The following is a 16,719-nucleotide window of genomic DNA, read 5'->3' as shown; positions in this document are numbered from 1 at the left end:
TATTTAGTAAATTGTGTGGGGAAAACTGGCTAGCCATAAGTAGAAAGCTGAAACTGGGTCCCTTCCTTACACCTTATACAAAAATTAATTCAAGATGGATTAGAGACTTAAATGTTAGACCTAAAACCATAAAAACCCTAGAAGAAAACCTAGGTAATACCATTCAGGACATACGCATGGGCAAGGACTTCATGTCTAAAACACCAAAAGCAATGGCAACAAAAGCCAAAATTGACAAATGGGATCTGATTAAACTAAAGAGCTTCTGCACAGCAAAAGAAACTATCATCAGAGTGAACAGGCAACCTACAGAATGGGAGAAAATTTTTGCAATCTACTCATCTGACAAAGGGCTAATATCCAGAACCTACAAAGAACTCAAACAAATTTACAAGGGAAAAACAACCCCATCGAAAAGTGGGCAAAGGATATGAACAGACACTTCTCAAAAGAAGACATTTGTGCAGGCAACACACACATGAAAAAATGCTCATCATCACTAGCCATCAGAGAAATGCAAAACAAAACCACAATAAGATACCATCTCACACCAGTTAGAATGGCCATCATTAAAAAGTCAGGAAACAACAGGTGCTGGAGAGGATGTGGAGAAATAGGAACACTTTTACACTGTTGGTGGAACTGTAAACTGGTTCAACCATTGTGGAAGACAATGTGGTGATTCCTCAAGGGTCTAGAACTAGAAATACCGTTTGACCCAGCCATCCCATTACTGGGATTTATATACCCAAAGGGTTATAAATCATGCTGCTATAAAGATACATGCACATGTATGTTTATTGTGGCACTATTCACAATAGCAAAGACTTGGAACCAACCCAAATGTCCATTGATGACAGACTGGATTAAGAAAATGTGGCACATATACACCATGGAATACTATGCAGCCGTATAAAGGACTTTGTGTCCTTTATAGGGACATGGCTGCAGCTGGACACCATCATTCTCAGCAAACTATCACAAGAACAGAAAACCAAACCCCGCATGTTCTCACTCATAGGTGGGAATTGAACAATGAGAACACTTGGACACAGGAAGGGGAACATCATACACTGGGGCCTATTGTGGGGAGGGGGGAGGGAGAGGGATAGCATTAGGAGATATACCTAATGTAAATGACGAGTTAATGGGTGCAGCACACCAACATGGCTCATGTATACATATGTAACAAACCTGTGCGTTGTGCACATGTACCCTAGAACATAAAGTATAATTTCAAAAAAAAATTTTTTAAATAAATTTACCACTAAAAAAAAAAAAGTCTTGCTTTTCGAGACTCTGTCTCAAAAAAACTCTTGCTTTTTAGAAGAACTACTTAGTAACAAAGAAAAAGCATATTTTTCTTAATTTTACCTGTTATGCCTCTTTGCCTTTTCAGCTTTCATGGAAGACGCTAAGGAAAATAATTTTGATATTGTATTCACGCCAAATATTAGGACACAAAGAATAAATTAATGTTATTTCTACCATTTAATCCCTTTTTGTCCTTTCTCAAAGAACTCCTTAACTATTCTGTCTTATTAGCATTCTATAATCCTCGAAGTCACTGTGTATCTTTATATTTTGAAGAGAATGTTGCCATGTAAGAAAAAGATAGCTGTCTTACTTCTTTGAGAGAGAAGGTAGGCTGTGAATAAATAAAAGATAAAAAATAAGAAAGGCTGTCAGTTTCAAACACTCTGAAGAATGTTGACTTTGCAAGTAACTGTTCAAAAATTAGCCTCTTTATACAGCATGTCTGGCCAATGTCTAGGTACAAGAAATGACCTGAAGCGAATGATTTTTTTTTTTTTCATTATATGGCTTTAAGCTAAAGAAGACCTCAGAATAGTCTTTTAAAAAGAATGATACTACTTGTGCTATGAAATACAGGTATACGTATTTTTCTAATAGTATAAGGGAGACAGAAGTGAATATTCAATTCTAGTCCATATTTCTTGGCTTTTTATTATTTTGTCGTTGTTGTTGTTTTTTTTTTTTTTTTTTTTTATCAGGGTTATACATGAATATTTTCTAAAAGATCAAATAATCTTATAGAGCCTATTATGTGAAAACCAGTGGTCAATGGTCAACTTCTTCTTCTTTCCCTCCCTTCAAATGCCCTCTCTAACTTCTCTTTCTCTAGCTTTCTCCATTTCAGCTACTGTATTTAGCCTCTCTCTCTCTTTCTCTCTTTATATTTACCTCCATCATTCTAGTTAACATACTTATATAGCTACTTCTTGATTTTTCAGGTTTAGGCATTGTCTATTGGCTTCTGCTTTGGAAATTGAGGGTTTTGCTCTTTTCTCTCCCCATTCACCCCAACACACATCTTTACCTCCCCCCACTCCTTCATTCTGCCCATGTGGTTAATGTTCTCATTTTGGGTAAATCCATGTGTTTATATTATTATGCCTTTATAAATGCCATTTATTGCTATCATATTAAGATTTCTCCTTTATTCAACTCCACTTTCTCTTGAGTTAGTCATTGTCATATTTTGTCATTTTCTTAGTTTGCTATGTCCTCATCATTCAGTCAATATTCAGTCTCTCTTGAGTTATATAAATCTCCTCTTAATAATTTCAAATAGGTATGCTATAAAATTCTATCTAGTTCATCTTCTTGGTGACATTCTCTCAGAGCTTCTGATCTACTCTAATCTGGACTGGTTGTTGACCAGCCCTGCTGCATGGCTGTCGTCTCTGGGGGGCCCCCTGAATTATCATGCTGAGGGGACCCTTTCTTCTGTAAGATGCTTGCTGGCTTCCAGGTCTTTGTGTTCTTTAGCTTACTCCAAAGTTCATTGGAAGTCGGTTTTCTTGAGATTTTGCTTATTGGACTCATGACTGATGGTTTAGTTGATATAGAACTCTAGCTTGGAAATAATTGTCCATCATAGTTTTGAAGTCATGAAGCCATTTATTTCTAAGCTTCTAGCTGTTGCGATCCAGAGCAACATCGTTGTTTTGATCCTGAACTTTCGTATCTGAAGTACTTTTTCTGGTGGTGGTGATGATTTTGTTTTTAATCCTGTTTGGCAATTCCAGTCTTCTGAAATTTCATGGTGTGCTTTGGTGTATGAATATATATGTGTGTGTGTGTGTGTGTGTGCATGTGCATGTATGTATGTATTAGGTTTTCATCTCATTGTATGGGGTAACTGCATACCCCAAGTTAAAAAAAAATTTTTTTCCTGTGTTAGGTTTCTGTCTTTCATATTAGTGACTTTTGTTAGATGCTTGGCAATTCTTGTCTATTTATATTTAAAAGTGGGGCATATGAAGCTAATTCAGAGTTCTGTGTGCAAGAGTGAAATTTACCTACTGTGTGTTTCTCCCATGGGTATTTGGCTGTTTTATCAGAGAGCTCCCAATAAACATACCTTTAGGTTTTCTCTCTTGGGGTGGTTAGATATTCCAAAGAAGAATCTTTCAGGCTCCCACCTGGAGAATGTAAGCCTGGGCCTCCGTGGTGGGGGAAATAAGGGGAAAAAGGGCGTTGGGCTCTCAATATTCACTATGCTAAAGTTTCACTTAATTCTCCTTTTCTGTACATTCCTCCTGCTGTAATATGTGCCTGGTGGTCTTCAGTACAGAAAATAAAAGGTGTAGCCTTCTACCAGGGTGGCAGGGCCAGTTGCCCAGCTCTGTGAAATCAGAGAGAGGATCTAGAACTCTTAAGTCCTTAAAGGCATCTGAACCAATCCTCTTGTTTTTAGTCCTTCCTTCATCCCCATTTATAAGGGATCTTGGATTCCACCCATTCCTGAGCTTCTTGGGAATCCTAGGGAGCAAACTGTCTTGTGGCTTCCCTTTTTGTCACTGCCTGTTTAGAGTCAGCTTCTGGTGTGCTGGACCAGTTACCACTTGTTCTTCTGCTTTCTAGTTTCCAAAATGTTGTGGTTATTTTTTATATCCAAGTATGTTTGTCTTTTCTTAAAAAATGTCTTTTAAAATCATTTTAGTGCAATTTTAGGAGAAAGTGGAACTAAATGACTGTGTTCAACCTGCCACTTTAATCAGAAGTCTTTTCTCATTTGTGTAACTACAGATTGTCTTCTCAACAGGCAGTTTGGTCAGAAAGTGTAGGTGCAGTGTGAACAATTCTGTAGAACAGGAATAGGACTCCATAGAAGTACGCTGTGTCTGTGTGTAGATGCTTATGACTGTCATGTTTTTTTTTTTCTTTTTTTTTTTTTTATTATACTTTAAGTTCTAGGGTACATGTGGATAATGTGCAGGTTTGTTACATATGTATACTTGTGCCATGTTGGCGTGCTGCACCCATCAACTCGTCAGCACCCATCAACTCGTCATTTACATCAAGTATAACTCCCAATGCAATCCTTCCCCCCTCCCCCCTCCCCGTGATAGGCCCCGGTGTGTGATGTATCCCTACCCGAGTCCAAGTGATCTCATTGTTCAGTTCCCACCTATGAGTGAGAACATGCGGTGTTTGGTTTTCTGTTCTTGCGATAGTTTGCTGAGAATGATGGTTTCCAGCTGCATCCATGTCCCTACAAAGGACACAAACTCATCCTTTTTTATGGCTGCATAGTATTCCATGGTGTATATGTGCCACATTTTCTTAATCCAGTCTGTCACTGATGGACATTTGGGTTGGTTCCAAGTCTTTGCTATTGTGAATAGTGCCGCAATCAACATACGTGAGCATGTGTCTTTATAGCAGCATGATTTGTAATCCTTTGGGTATATACCCAGTAATGGGATGGCTGGGTCATATGGTACTTCTAGTTCTAGATCCTTGAGGAATTGCCATACTGTTTTCCATAATGGTTGAACTAGTTTACAATCCCACCAACAGTGTAAAAGTGTTCCTATTTCTCCACATCCTCTCCAGCACCTGTTGTTTCCTGACTTTTTAATGATTGCCATTCTAACTGGTGTGAGATGGTATCTCATTGTGGTTTTGATTTGCATTTCTCTGATGGCCAGTGATGATGAGCATTTTTTCATGTGTCTGTTGGCTGTATGAATGTCTTCTTTTGAGAAGTGTCTGTTCATATCCTTTGCCCACTTTTCAATGGGGTTGTTTGTTTTTTTCCTGTAAATTTGTTTGAGTTCTTTGTAGGTTCTGGATATTAGCCCTTTGTCAGATGAGTAGATTGCAAAAATTTTCTCCCATTCTGTAGGTTGCCTGTTCACTCTGATGATAGTTTCTTTTGCTGTGCAGAAGCTCTTTAGTTTAATCAGATCCCATTTGTCAATTTTGGCTTTTGTTGCCATTGCTTTTGGTGTTTTAGACATGAAGTCCTTGCCCATGCGTATGTCCTGAATGGTATTACCTAGGTTTTCTTCTAGGGTTTTTATGGTTTTAGGTCTAACATTTAAGTCTCTAATCCATCTTGAATTAATTTTCGTATAAGGAGTAAGGAAGGGATCCAGTTTCAGCTTTCTACTTATGGCTAGCCAATTTTCCCAGCAGCATTTATTAAATAGGGAATCCTTTCCCCATTTCTTGTTTTTCTGAGGTTTGTCAAAGATCAGATGGCTGTAGATGTGTGGTATTATTTTTGAGGACTCTGTTCTGTTCCATTGGTCTATATCTCTGTTTTGGTATCAGTACCATGCTGTTTTGGTTACTGTAGCCTTGTAGTATAGTTTGAAGACAGGTAGCATGATGCCTCTAGCTTTGTTCTTTTGACTTAGGATTGTCTTGGCAATGCGGGCTCTTTTTTGGTTCCATATGAACTTTAAAGCAGTTTTTTCCAATTCTGTGAAGAAATTCATTGGTAGCTTGATGGGGATGGCATTGAATCTACAAATTACCTTGGGCAGTATGGCCATTTTCACAATATTGATTCTTGCTATCCATGAGCATGGAATGTTCTTCCATTTGTTTGTGTCCTCTTTTATTTCACTGAGCAGTGGCTTGTAGTTCTCCTTGAAGAGGTCCTTTACATCCCTAGTAAGTTGGATTCCTAGGTATTTCATTCTCTTTGAAGCAATTGTGAATGGAAGTTCATTCATGATTTGGCTCTCTGTTTGTCTGTTACTGGTGTATAAGAATGCTTGTGATTTTTGCACATTGATTTTGTATCCTGAGACTTTGCTGAAGTTGCTTATCAGCTTAAGGAGATTTTGGGCTGAGACAATGGGGTTTTCTAAATATACAATCATGTCATCTGCAAACAGGGACAATTTAACTTCTTCTTTTCCTAACTGAATACCCTTTATTTCTTTCTCTTGCCTGATTGCCCTAGCCAGAACTTCCAACACTATGTTGAAGAGGAATGGTGAGAGAGGGCATCCCTGTCTTGTGCCAGTTTTCAAAGGGAATTTTTCCAGTTTTTGCCCATTCAGTATGATATTGGCTATGGGTTTGTCATAAATAGCTCTTATGATTTTGAGATACGTTCCATCAATACCGAATTTATTGAGCGTTTTGAGCATGAAGCGCTGTTGAATTTTGTCAAAGGCCTTTTCTGCATCTATTGAGATAATCACGTGTTTTTTGTCTTTGGTTCTGTTTATATGCTGGATTACGTTTATTGACTTGCGTATGTTGAACCAGCCTTGTATCCCAGGGATGAAGCCCACTTGATCATGGTGGATAAGCTTTTGGATGTGCTGCTGGATCTGGTTTGCCAGTATTTTATTGAGGATTTTTGCATCGATGTTCATCAGGGATATTGGTCTAAAATTCTCTTTTTTTGTTGTGTCTCTGCCAGGCTTTGGTATCAGGATGATGTTGGCCTCATAAAATGAGTTAGGGAGGATTCCCTCTTTTTCTATTGATTGGAATAGTTTCAGAAGGAATGGTACCAGCTCCTCCTTGTACCTCTGGTAGAATTCAGCTGTGAATCCATCTGCTCCTGGACTTTTTTTGGTTTGTAGGCTATTAATTATTGCCTCAATTTCAGAGCCTGCTATTGGTCTATTCAGGAATTCAGCTTCTTCCTGGTTTAGTCTTGGGAGAGTGTAAGTGTCCAGGAAATTATCCATTTCTTCTAGATTTTCCAGTTTATTTGCGTAGAGGTGTTTATAGTATTCTCTGATGGTAGTTTGTATTTCTGTGGGGTCGGTGGTGATAACCCCTTTATCATTTTTTATTGCATCTATTTGATTCTTCTCTCTTTTCTTCTTTATTAGTCTTGCTAGCAGTCTATCAATTTTGCTGATCTTTTCAAAAAACCAGCTCCTGGATTCATTGATTTTTTGGAGGGTTTTTTGTGTCTCTATCTCCTTCAGTTCTGCTCTGATCTTAGTTATTTCTTGCCTTCTGCTAGCTTTTGAATGTGTTTGCTCTTGCTTCTCTAGTTCTTTTAATTGTGATGTTAGAGTGTCAATTTTAGATCTTTCCTGCTTTCTCTTGTGGGCATTTAGTGCTATAAATTTCCCTCTACACACTGCTTTAAATGTGTCCCAGAGATTCTGGTATGTTGTATCTTTGTTCTCATTGGTTTCAAAGAACATCTTTATTTCTGCCTTCATTTCGTTATGTACCCAGTAGTCATTCAGGAGCAGGTTATTCAGTTTCCATGTAGTTGAGCAGTTTTGATTGAGTTTCTTTGTCCTGAGTTCTAGTTTGATTGCACTACTGTGGTCTGAGAGACAGTTTGTTATAATTTCTGTTCTTGTACATTTGCTGAGGAGTGCTTTACTCCCAATTATGTGGTCAATTTTGGAATAAGTGCGATGTGGTGCTGAGTAGAATGTATGTTCTGTTGATTTGGGGTGGAGAGTTCTGTAGATGTCTATTAGGTCTGCTTGCTGCAGAGATGAGTTCAATTCCTGGATATCCTTGTTAATTTTCTGTCTCGTTGATCTATCTAATGTTGATAGTGGGGTGTTGAAGTCTCCCATTATTATTGTATGGGAGTCTAAGTCTCTTTGTAAGTCTTTAAGGACTTGCTTTATGAATCTGGGTGCTCCTGTATTGGGTGCATATATATTTAGGATAGTTGGCTCTTCCTGTTGAATTGGTCCCTTTACCATTATGTAATGGCCTTCTTTGTCTCTTTTGATCTTTGATGGTTTAAAGTCTGTTTTATCAGAGACTAGTATTGCAACCCCTGCTTTTTTTGGTTCTCCATTTGCTTGGTAGACCTTCCTCCATCCCTTTATTTTGAGTCTATGTATGTCTCTGCATGTGAGATGGGTCTCCTGAATACAGCAGACTGATGGGTCTTGACTCTTTATCCAGTTTGCCAGTCTGTGTCTTTTAATTGGAGCATTTAGTCCATTTACATTTAAGGTTAATATTGTTATGTGTGAACTTGATCCTCCCATTACGATATTAACTGGTTATTTTGCTCGTTAGTTGATGCAGTTTCTTCCTAGCCTCGATGGTCTTTACATTTTGGCATGTTTTTGCAATGGCTGGTGCCGGTTGTTCCTTTCCATGTTTAGTGCTTCCTTCAGGGTCTCTTGTAAGGCAGGCCTGGTGGTGACAAAATCTCTAAGCATTTGCTTATCTGTAAAGGATTTTATTTCTCCTTCACTTATGAAACTTAGTTTGGCTGAATATGAAATTCTGGGTTTAAAATTCTTTTCTTTAAGAATGTTGAATATTGGCCCCCACTCTCTTCTGGCTTGTAGAGTTTCTGCCGAGAGAGCTGCTGTTAGTCTGATGGGCTTCTCTTTGTGGGTAACCCGACCTTTCTCTCTGGCTGCCCTTAAGATTTTTTCCTTCAACTTTGGTGAATCTGGCAATGATGTGTCTTGGAGTTGCTCTTCTCGAGGAGTATCTTTGTGGCATTCTCTGTATTTCCTGAATTTGAATGTTGGCCTGCCCTACTAGGTTGGGGAAGTTCTCCTGGATGATATCCTGAAGAGTGTTTTCCAACTTGGTTCCATTTTCCCCCTCACTTTCAGGCACCCCAATCAGACGTAGATTTGGTCTTTTTACATAATCCCATACTTCTTGCAGGCTTTGTTCATTTCTTTTTCTTCTTTTTTCTTTTGGTTTCTCTTCTCGCTTCATTTCATTCATTTGATCCTCAATCGCTGATACTCTTTCTTCCAGTTGATCGAGTCGGTTACTGAAGCTTGTGCATTTGTCACGTATTTCTCATGTCATGGTTTTCATCTCTGTCAGTTCATTTATGGCCTTCTCTGCATTAATTATTCTAGTTATCAGTTCTTCCACTTTGTTTTCAAGATTTTTAGTTTCTTTGCGCTGGGTACGTAATTCCTCCTTTAGCTCTGAGAAGTTTGATGGACTGGAGGCTTCTTCTCTCATCTCGTCAAAGTCATTCTCCGTCCAGCTTTGATCCGTTGCTGGCGATGAGCCGCGTTCCTTTGTAGGGGGCGATGCGCTCTTATTTTTTGAATTTCCAGCTTTTCTGCCCTGCTTTTTCCCCATCTTTGTGGTTTTATCTGCCTCTGGTCTTTGATGATGGTGACGTACTGATGGGGTTTTGGTGTGGGTGTCCTTCCTGTTTGTTAGTTTTCCTTCTAACAGTCAGGACCCTCAGCTGTAGGTCTGTTGGAGATCACTTGAGGTCCAGTCCAGACCCTGTTTGCCTGGTTATCAGCAGCAGAGGCTGCAGAAGATAGAATATTTCTGAACAGCTATTGTACCTGTCTGATTCTTGCTCTGGAAGCTTCCTCTCAGGGGTGTACTCCACAGTGTGAGGTGTGGGGTGTTGGTCTGCCCCTAGTGGGGGATGTCTCCCAGTTAGGCTACTCAGGGGTCAGGGACCCACTTGAGCAGGCAGTCTGTCCGTTCTTAGATCTCAACCTCCGTGTTCGGAGATCCACTGCTCACTTCAAAGCTGTCAGACAGAGTCGTTTGCGTCTGCAGAGGTTTCAGCTGCTTTTTGTTGTTGTTGTTTAGCTGTGCCCTGTCCCTGGAGGTGGAGTCTACAGAGACAGGCAGGACTCCTTGAGCTGCTGTGAGCTCCACCCAGTTCGAGCTTCCCAGCTGCTTTGTTTATCTACTTAAGCCTCAGCAATGGTGGGCGCCCCTCCCCCAGCCTCGCTGCTGCCTTGCCCCGAGATCGCAGACCGCTGTGCTAGCAATGAGGGAGGCTCTGTGGGCGGGCGTGGGACCCTCCCGGCCAGGTGTGGGATATAGTCTCCTGGTGTGCCTGTTTGCTAAGATCCTTGGTAGAGTGCAGTATTGGGGTGGGAGTTACCCGATTTTCCAGGTGTTGTGTGTCTGAGTTCCCCTGGCTAGGAAAAGGGATTCCCTTCCCCCTTGGGCTTCCTAGGTGAGGCGATGCCTCGCCCTGCTTCAGTTCTCGCTGGTTGGGCTGCAGCAGCTGACCAGCACCGATTGTCCGGCACTCCGGAGTGAGATATACCCAGTGCCCCAGTTGAAAATGCAGAAATCACCTGTCTTCTGTGTCGCTTGCGCTGGGAGTTGGAGACTGGAGCTGTTCCTATTAGGCCATCTTGCTCCGCCCCGTTTTTTTTTTTTTTTTTTTTTTTGAGTCTTGCTCTGTCCTCCAGGCTGGAGTGCAGTGCTGCAATCTCCGCTCACTGCAAGCTCCGCCTCCCGGGTTCACACCATTCTCCTGCCTCAGCCTCCCGAGTAGCTGGGACTACAGGCGCCGGCGACCGCACCCGGCTAATTTTTTGTATTTTTAGTAGAGATGGGGTTTCACCATGTTAGCTAGGATGGTCTCGATCTCCTGACCTCGTGATCCACCCGTCTCGGCCTCGCAAAGTGCTGGGATTACAGGTGTGAGCCCCCGCACCCAGCGACTGTCGTGTTTTTAAGAAGAGGAAACATTGGGGGTGAAGTAAAATGTCTCTTTTGGAGGGATTTTAAGTGCAGTTTGGCCTCTTTTTAAAATTCTCTTAGTCTCCCTGTGCAGACAGATACCTACATACATTTGCATATTGAAAGGGGCCATGGGAGTTAGTATCATGCCACATCCTGTGCACCTACCGTCCAGTGGCTTCTGTGTCCCTTTTGTATAGGATATTGTCATCATGTGGTGTAGAACAACCCTTCAGGACAAACAAGACTCCTCTCTCTGCTAGAGGAACTTGGGTGCTTTGAGAAAGGAGATTCAGAGAGGATGACAGCATCTCATGCATGGGCATGGGGTTTCCTTTCTTATTTGAAAGATGTAGGGCTCATTGGACTAAATGAGCCTTTCTAGTTACAAATCTTGGTCACTTGAGAATTTTGAAAATGTATTGTATTTTAATTGCTTACTTTTTTACATATGGGCTTTCAATATTCATTATTATTTTGTATCAGAGACATTATTGGAAGTCATTTGAAGACTTCTGGTTTAGGTGTGTTCATATCGTTGGCTGCCCTTACATTTTCTTGTGTTTTTTTGTTCTCCTCTTTCCCTGATGGCTACTTCTTGACCATGCTAGCTTTTTCAGTTTCCATGACAAATCAAGTTCTTTTTCCCCTCAGGGCTTACATAACTATAGTTCCTTCTTTATGAAACGTTGTTCTCCTCATTTTTTGTCTGGCTAACTCCTAATTATTTCAGCTAAGATATTTTTTGTTTTCTTATCCCCCACAGAGGGTTTTCCTAACTCTTCATCTAAATATGATCACTTACCTCTTAGATTTCTTTCCCTGTCAGCTTTTTGAAGTATCACGGTATACAATCTGGTAAACTTTTAAGAGACACCCTGTTCTTTCCCTTCACAGTGCTTCTCATTGACAGTATTTCAACATGCATTTCTGACTCTGTTTAATATTGACTTTCCTTCTAGACTATACCTTCCATGAGGGCTGTGGGAATATCTTCCTTGTTCACTATAAATATCTACCTCTTGGTACTGGTGAGTACTCAGTCAATATTGGTTGAATGAATGAAGAGTACCAACTCAGAAAGTTGATCCTACTGGCACCCTTTTCAAGCTTCGAGAAGTCCTAATTATAGTATTTGAGGTGCTGGGATTAGTTTTTTACCCCCTTGCAACTGTACATAAACTATGTAACGACTAGGATTAAACAGACATAGACTTTGGGCCAGATCAATATAATATATTTATTACTCCCACTGTTTGGTTTGTTTTGTTTTTCCTGTCCAGTTCTCTTAATTTGATATCACTAATCTAGATTAGCCAAAGAAAAAATACAGATTCTGGGGTTAGAGGAGAAAAGGCCAAACCAGAGGAAGAATAAGGGGGAAGGAGGACAATTTAGTCTGTTCCAGTAGATATTTTTTAAGTATTAAACAGTGTTCATGTCTTCCTTCTCCATTCCCCAGAAAATTATGAATTTGAGGAAAAGGACAAGGAAGTTAGAAGTGGTCATCATGTAACTTTAGTTACTGTTTCTGGAGCAGTCTTTGTTTTTACTGTGCCTTTGACCAGTAGTTCCTAGAGGCCAGGAACATGGCTTTCACATATTTAGTCCTCCACAGCAGAATTTCAATTACTTAACAGTTACTTAATTATGGTGGTGCTCAAATAAAATTTGTTGAATGATTAATCATGAACATGGTATCAGGTTTCAGTTGCTGGTTGGAATTCTAGCGTAATAGTTTAACTAACAGAGCCCTCAGCTTCTGGAAGGTTATACTCTAAAGGCAAAGAACTGCTCTTCAGTAAGTGTCAAATGGGCCAGCCAGTAAGGAGAGGCAATTATTCTGGGACATTGGTATTTTGCCAAGGGTAGTCCCTAAACTTTTGTTCTGTTTGGAACAAAGTAACTCGAATACCTTTTTATTCCCTGATGGGTTTTCCCTAACAGGCAGTGCAATGCAGTGGTTATTTATTTATTTATTTTTTGAAAGCAGGTTAGACCTGTGTTCAAATCCCAAATCTTGTTAGCTGTGTCATCTTGGGCAAGCGATCTCTGAGCAGATGACTTTAAGTCACAGGGGCCTGATATAAAGCGTATACCTCCCAGGGGAGTTACGAGGATTAAATGCAATAATCCTTCCAAAGTGCTTGGAAAGTACTTCACCCAAAGTGAGAGCTCTTCATGCCATAGCAGTTGTTGGGATTTTTGAGGAGTGTGCAACCAAGGGAGTTAGAAAAGTTCAAGGGAGGCTGGGCGTGGTGGCTCACATGTGTAAATCCCAACTACTTGGGAGGCTGAGGTAGGAGAATCGCTTGAACCCGGGAGGCGGAGGTTGCAGTGAGCCAAGATTGTGCCACTGCACTTCAGCCTGGGCAAAAAGAGTCAGACTCCATCTCAGAAATAAATAAATAAACAAATAAATAAAAATAAAAGCAAGGGAATTGATAGCAAAGATGATTCTTAGTAAATGACTATACATTCCTCCAGGTACTGCCATGAAAAACAGTGCACAAGCTACACAAATACCTGGATTGGATTCTGAGTGATAACTACTAAATGAGCTTTGTTTGCTCCAAAATCAGTACAATGTTCAGAACTGATCCTTTGATTATGGCCCTTGATCCAAAATACCTAGGGTGTGTTTTTAAGCATCAGCTCCTTTACGTTTTAAACACTTATTCATCTGCACTGAAATGTAAAGAGGTTGAGAAAAAAGTGCAAGATGTGACTGGAAACTTTAGAGAGTTGTGTGCATTATCTTTAGTTTCTAGAAAGAAGTCTGGGCATTGGGTAATTTGTCTGGATTTTAAGAAGGCCACCGTCTGGAGTTAATGTAATTGCCAAGGGGATAATGGAGATTCATATTTAGGCAATATAGGTACAGATGAGCAATTCAAAGCAGTGTATGTCTGCCAAAAGTCTTACCTTATTTATGACAGTTTAAGACTGGGTTCTCAGCAGAAACTTGGAGAGGGAAGGAAAAGTCAAAGTCCTAATTCCTGAAAACATGGGCAGTGCAGAATTCCTGCACGTCTCCTGTGGGAATTACAGCAAATAGAATGGAGTCTGGCATATGTAATAGTTATATGTGATTTGTTTTTCATCATGTGTCTTCATGGATGGAAAAGTTCAGTCTTGTCTTCACCCTCACTGTTATTAATATAATTATCACAAAAAGATATTTTGTGGTTTGGTTAACATTTTATAAACACAGATGTTGATTTCCTCTCTCGAAAAGAAAATTGTATGTAACTTACCACTATGTCCTTTACCACTCAAATTTTCAAAGTTGTTTAGGTGGCAGCTTCCAGATTTTTGGATTTTATAGAACCATAATATTAAAAATAAATAAAAAAAACTTTGGCGGGTGGGCAAAGGTGGGACTTAGTTTGCCAATAAGGACATTAGAAAAACAACCCTCAGGGACTATTACTAAGTTCAGTTCATGACTTTAATACCCTCCTGCCCCTGCCTGTAGGAAGATTATAATCTTTGAATAAATAAGTCCTTTTAAATTGAAAAAAAGGTAGTTTTATGGGAAACAAACCAACCAACCCTTTTTGTTCTTGGTTTTCCTCAGTTCACTATGGATTACTGAAAACGTTATTGACCAACAGTGGTTCCTTACATGGAATGGTACTAGCTGATGGCTCCACACATACATAAAAATGTTGTCATGATTAAAATTATCTTCAAGAATCTCAAAACCAGTGTTACTGAGGGGAAGTAGAAGCTTGTGTGTGTGACATGGAGATCCCCTAAAATATAATTTTATAGAATTGACTTTAGTCATTGGATAGTTTCTCATACTTTCACAGACTTTATAGAAGGAAATAAAAACAAGAGATTATTATTTTTATTTAATTTGTGCTTATAAAAAGACATCAAATAGTGTTAAATATAAAATAGTTGATTATCCAGAATCTATTCCAATGGATGAGAAAGGGGAGTTGTGATGCTGCGAAATATTTTGTTTTTACAGAAGTTGATATTCTTGGCTATATGCTGTATAGTTAAGGTTAATGGTGAGTGACCAAGAGAAGTTAAATGTTGCTCAGTTTGGTTTTGAAATATATTAAAACTCTTTGTATCTAATTGATTAGGGATAATTATATTTTCTGTTGGTATTAAAGCTGATTTGTGTCCCCTGAGGTTTACACCAAGAAATGTGTATTTAACAGTGAAGCGGGGAGTGCGGAGCTGAGTATGGTAAGGGTGGAGTGGGATGGGACTTACTTGATTCAGGAGAGTAAAATGAGGCCAAGTTGTGAGGAGAAAACAAGCTAGGATTATTTTAAAGATAATTTGGGAGCTTTATGTAAGTACTTGGAAAATAGGGAACCCCCTGAAATCATGGCATAGAATGGGGAATAATGACATTAACTTTTTCCATCCTTATAATAGAAAAACGGTGCTTCCCTAGGACTTCTGGTATATATTGCTTATGTATTGGATATATTCTGGCACATCAGAAATCTATGAAGACTTTTTTCCATTGATTTTATTCATGAAAGGTGATATTTCAGATAATAATTTGACTTTAGAAAACCTTGTAAATAGGTACAAAGAAAACAACACCCTCCCTTCCAAATACTTTAAGGATAATTACGTATGAAATGACCTTTTATATAACTGGAAAGAGCTAGGTCTTTATTATTCACTGTTTGGCATCCCACTTGTATTAGTTTTGTATTGCTGATATAACATATTACCACATACTAAGTAGCTTAAAACAACACCATTTTATTACTTTACAGTTCTGGCAGTGAGAAGTTCAAAATGGTCTCACCAGGATGAAACTAAAATGTCAGCCAGGCTGCATTCCTTTTTGCAGGCTCTAGAGGAGATTCCCTTTTCTTGCCTTTTTCAGCTTCTAGGGGTCGCCTGAATTCCTTTTCATTTTCAAAGCCAGTGGTGATTAGTCAGTCTTTCTTACAATGCCATCTCCCTGATTCTGACTCTTCTGACTTCTCCTTTCTGCTTAAGGACAATTGTGATTACATTGAGCCTACCTGGATTAATTCAGGATAATATTTGTAAGGTCAGCTGATTAGTAACCTTAATGCCCCCGGCCATGTAACAGTCACAGGTTCCAGGGGTTAGGATATGGATATCTTTTAGAGGAGCCATTATTCTGCCTACCATATACTGTATCACACAAATTATACAAATATAATTTTTCTATCTTGATTATTCTACAATATGGGTGGTTGTTTCTTAATTACACTTGCCTAAGAAATAAATAAGAAACTTCTTAAAGGGACAGGAGTCATTAAACTTGAGCTAAAGAGAGAGCTCATTCATATGACTTTAAAAATGTCAAATTTTGAATTTATTTGTGCCATATACTCTAGTTGGTACCCATGTTTTTGGGCTGTGAGGGAATTCCTTCTTGCTTTGAATTTCCTGCCAGTTACATAGCTTGGTCACTTGATTTTTGTCCCTATATAATTTTAAATTCTGACTTGAGGTTTTCTAAGAGGCCCTAGTTACTAAAGTTAGGAGGTCAAGGAGATGGTCCACTGTGACTTTGGGTTACATGTTAAAGAAAAATTATTCAATGATGCTCAGTAAAGGCCGGGAAGACTATTCAGGACCATCACCATAGGTATAGGGACCACTGCAATGGGTTCTTGCAGTGCAAGAGGAAAGATTGAGTTCAGTTTCAAATATAGCATGGGGAGGTAGGAATTTATAGCCAAAGAGCAGGGTAGGGGTCAGTGGATGGAAAATTACTAAGAAGAAACATAAGGGGTAAGGGGGACTCTGGCTAAACCAACCTAACAGGATTCTTGCAGAAGACTGGCTGAGGTGATCAGACATCACCTGGGGGATGGTGGAGAAGGATGATCAAATTAGATATGGGGGTTCTCGCTGAACTGACTTAGCCAGGCTCTTTGCTAAAATGGGATTTCACAAAGAAGTGCACAGATGGGTTTAGGAGAAGGTTCGGAAGCCTGACTGAAGTTTGACCAAGCAAAGAATCTTTTTCATATCTCAGACTCTGAAAACACAAAAGCT

The 16,719-nt window shown here is 39.6% G+C and overlaps 1 protein-coding gene across 10 annotated transcripts in view; it reads left to right on the top strand.

The window, feature by feature from the left end:
• The window catches only part of ARL15 (ARF like GTPase 15), a 440,433-nt gene that overhangs the window by 99,040 nt on the left and 324,674 nt on the right, over positions 1-16,719 (top strand). For 7 of the 10 annotated variants that reach the window (XM_015451508.3, XM_045394755.2, XM_045394754.2 and 4 more), the window contains one exon: positions 11,661-11,729. The exons of the other annotated variants lie outside the window; for them this stretch is intronic. In XM_015451508.3, the coding sequence (XP_015306994.1) occupies positions 11,661-11,729 (69 nt within the window). The remainder of the gene's footprint in view (positions 1-11,660; positions 11,730-16,719) is intronic. 10 annotated transcript variants of the gene reach the window in all.

The sequence above is a fragment of the Macaca fascicularis genome, chromosome 6 (assembly GCF_037993035.2).
Source record: "Macaca fascicularis isolate 582-1 chromosome 6, T2T-MFA8v1.1".
Classification (NCBI taxonomy): domain Eukaryota; kingdom Metazoa; phylum Chordata; class Mammalia; order Primates; family Cercopithecidae; genus Macaca; species Macaca fascicularis.
This window is presented reverse-complemented; position numbering and strand designations above follow the sequence as displayed.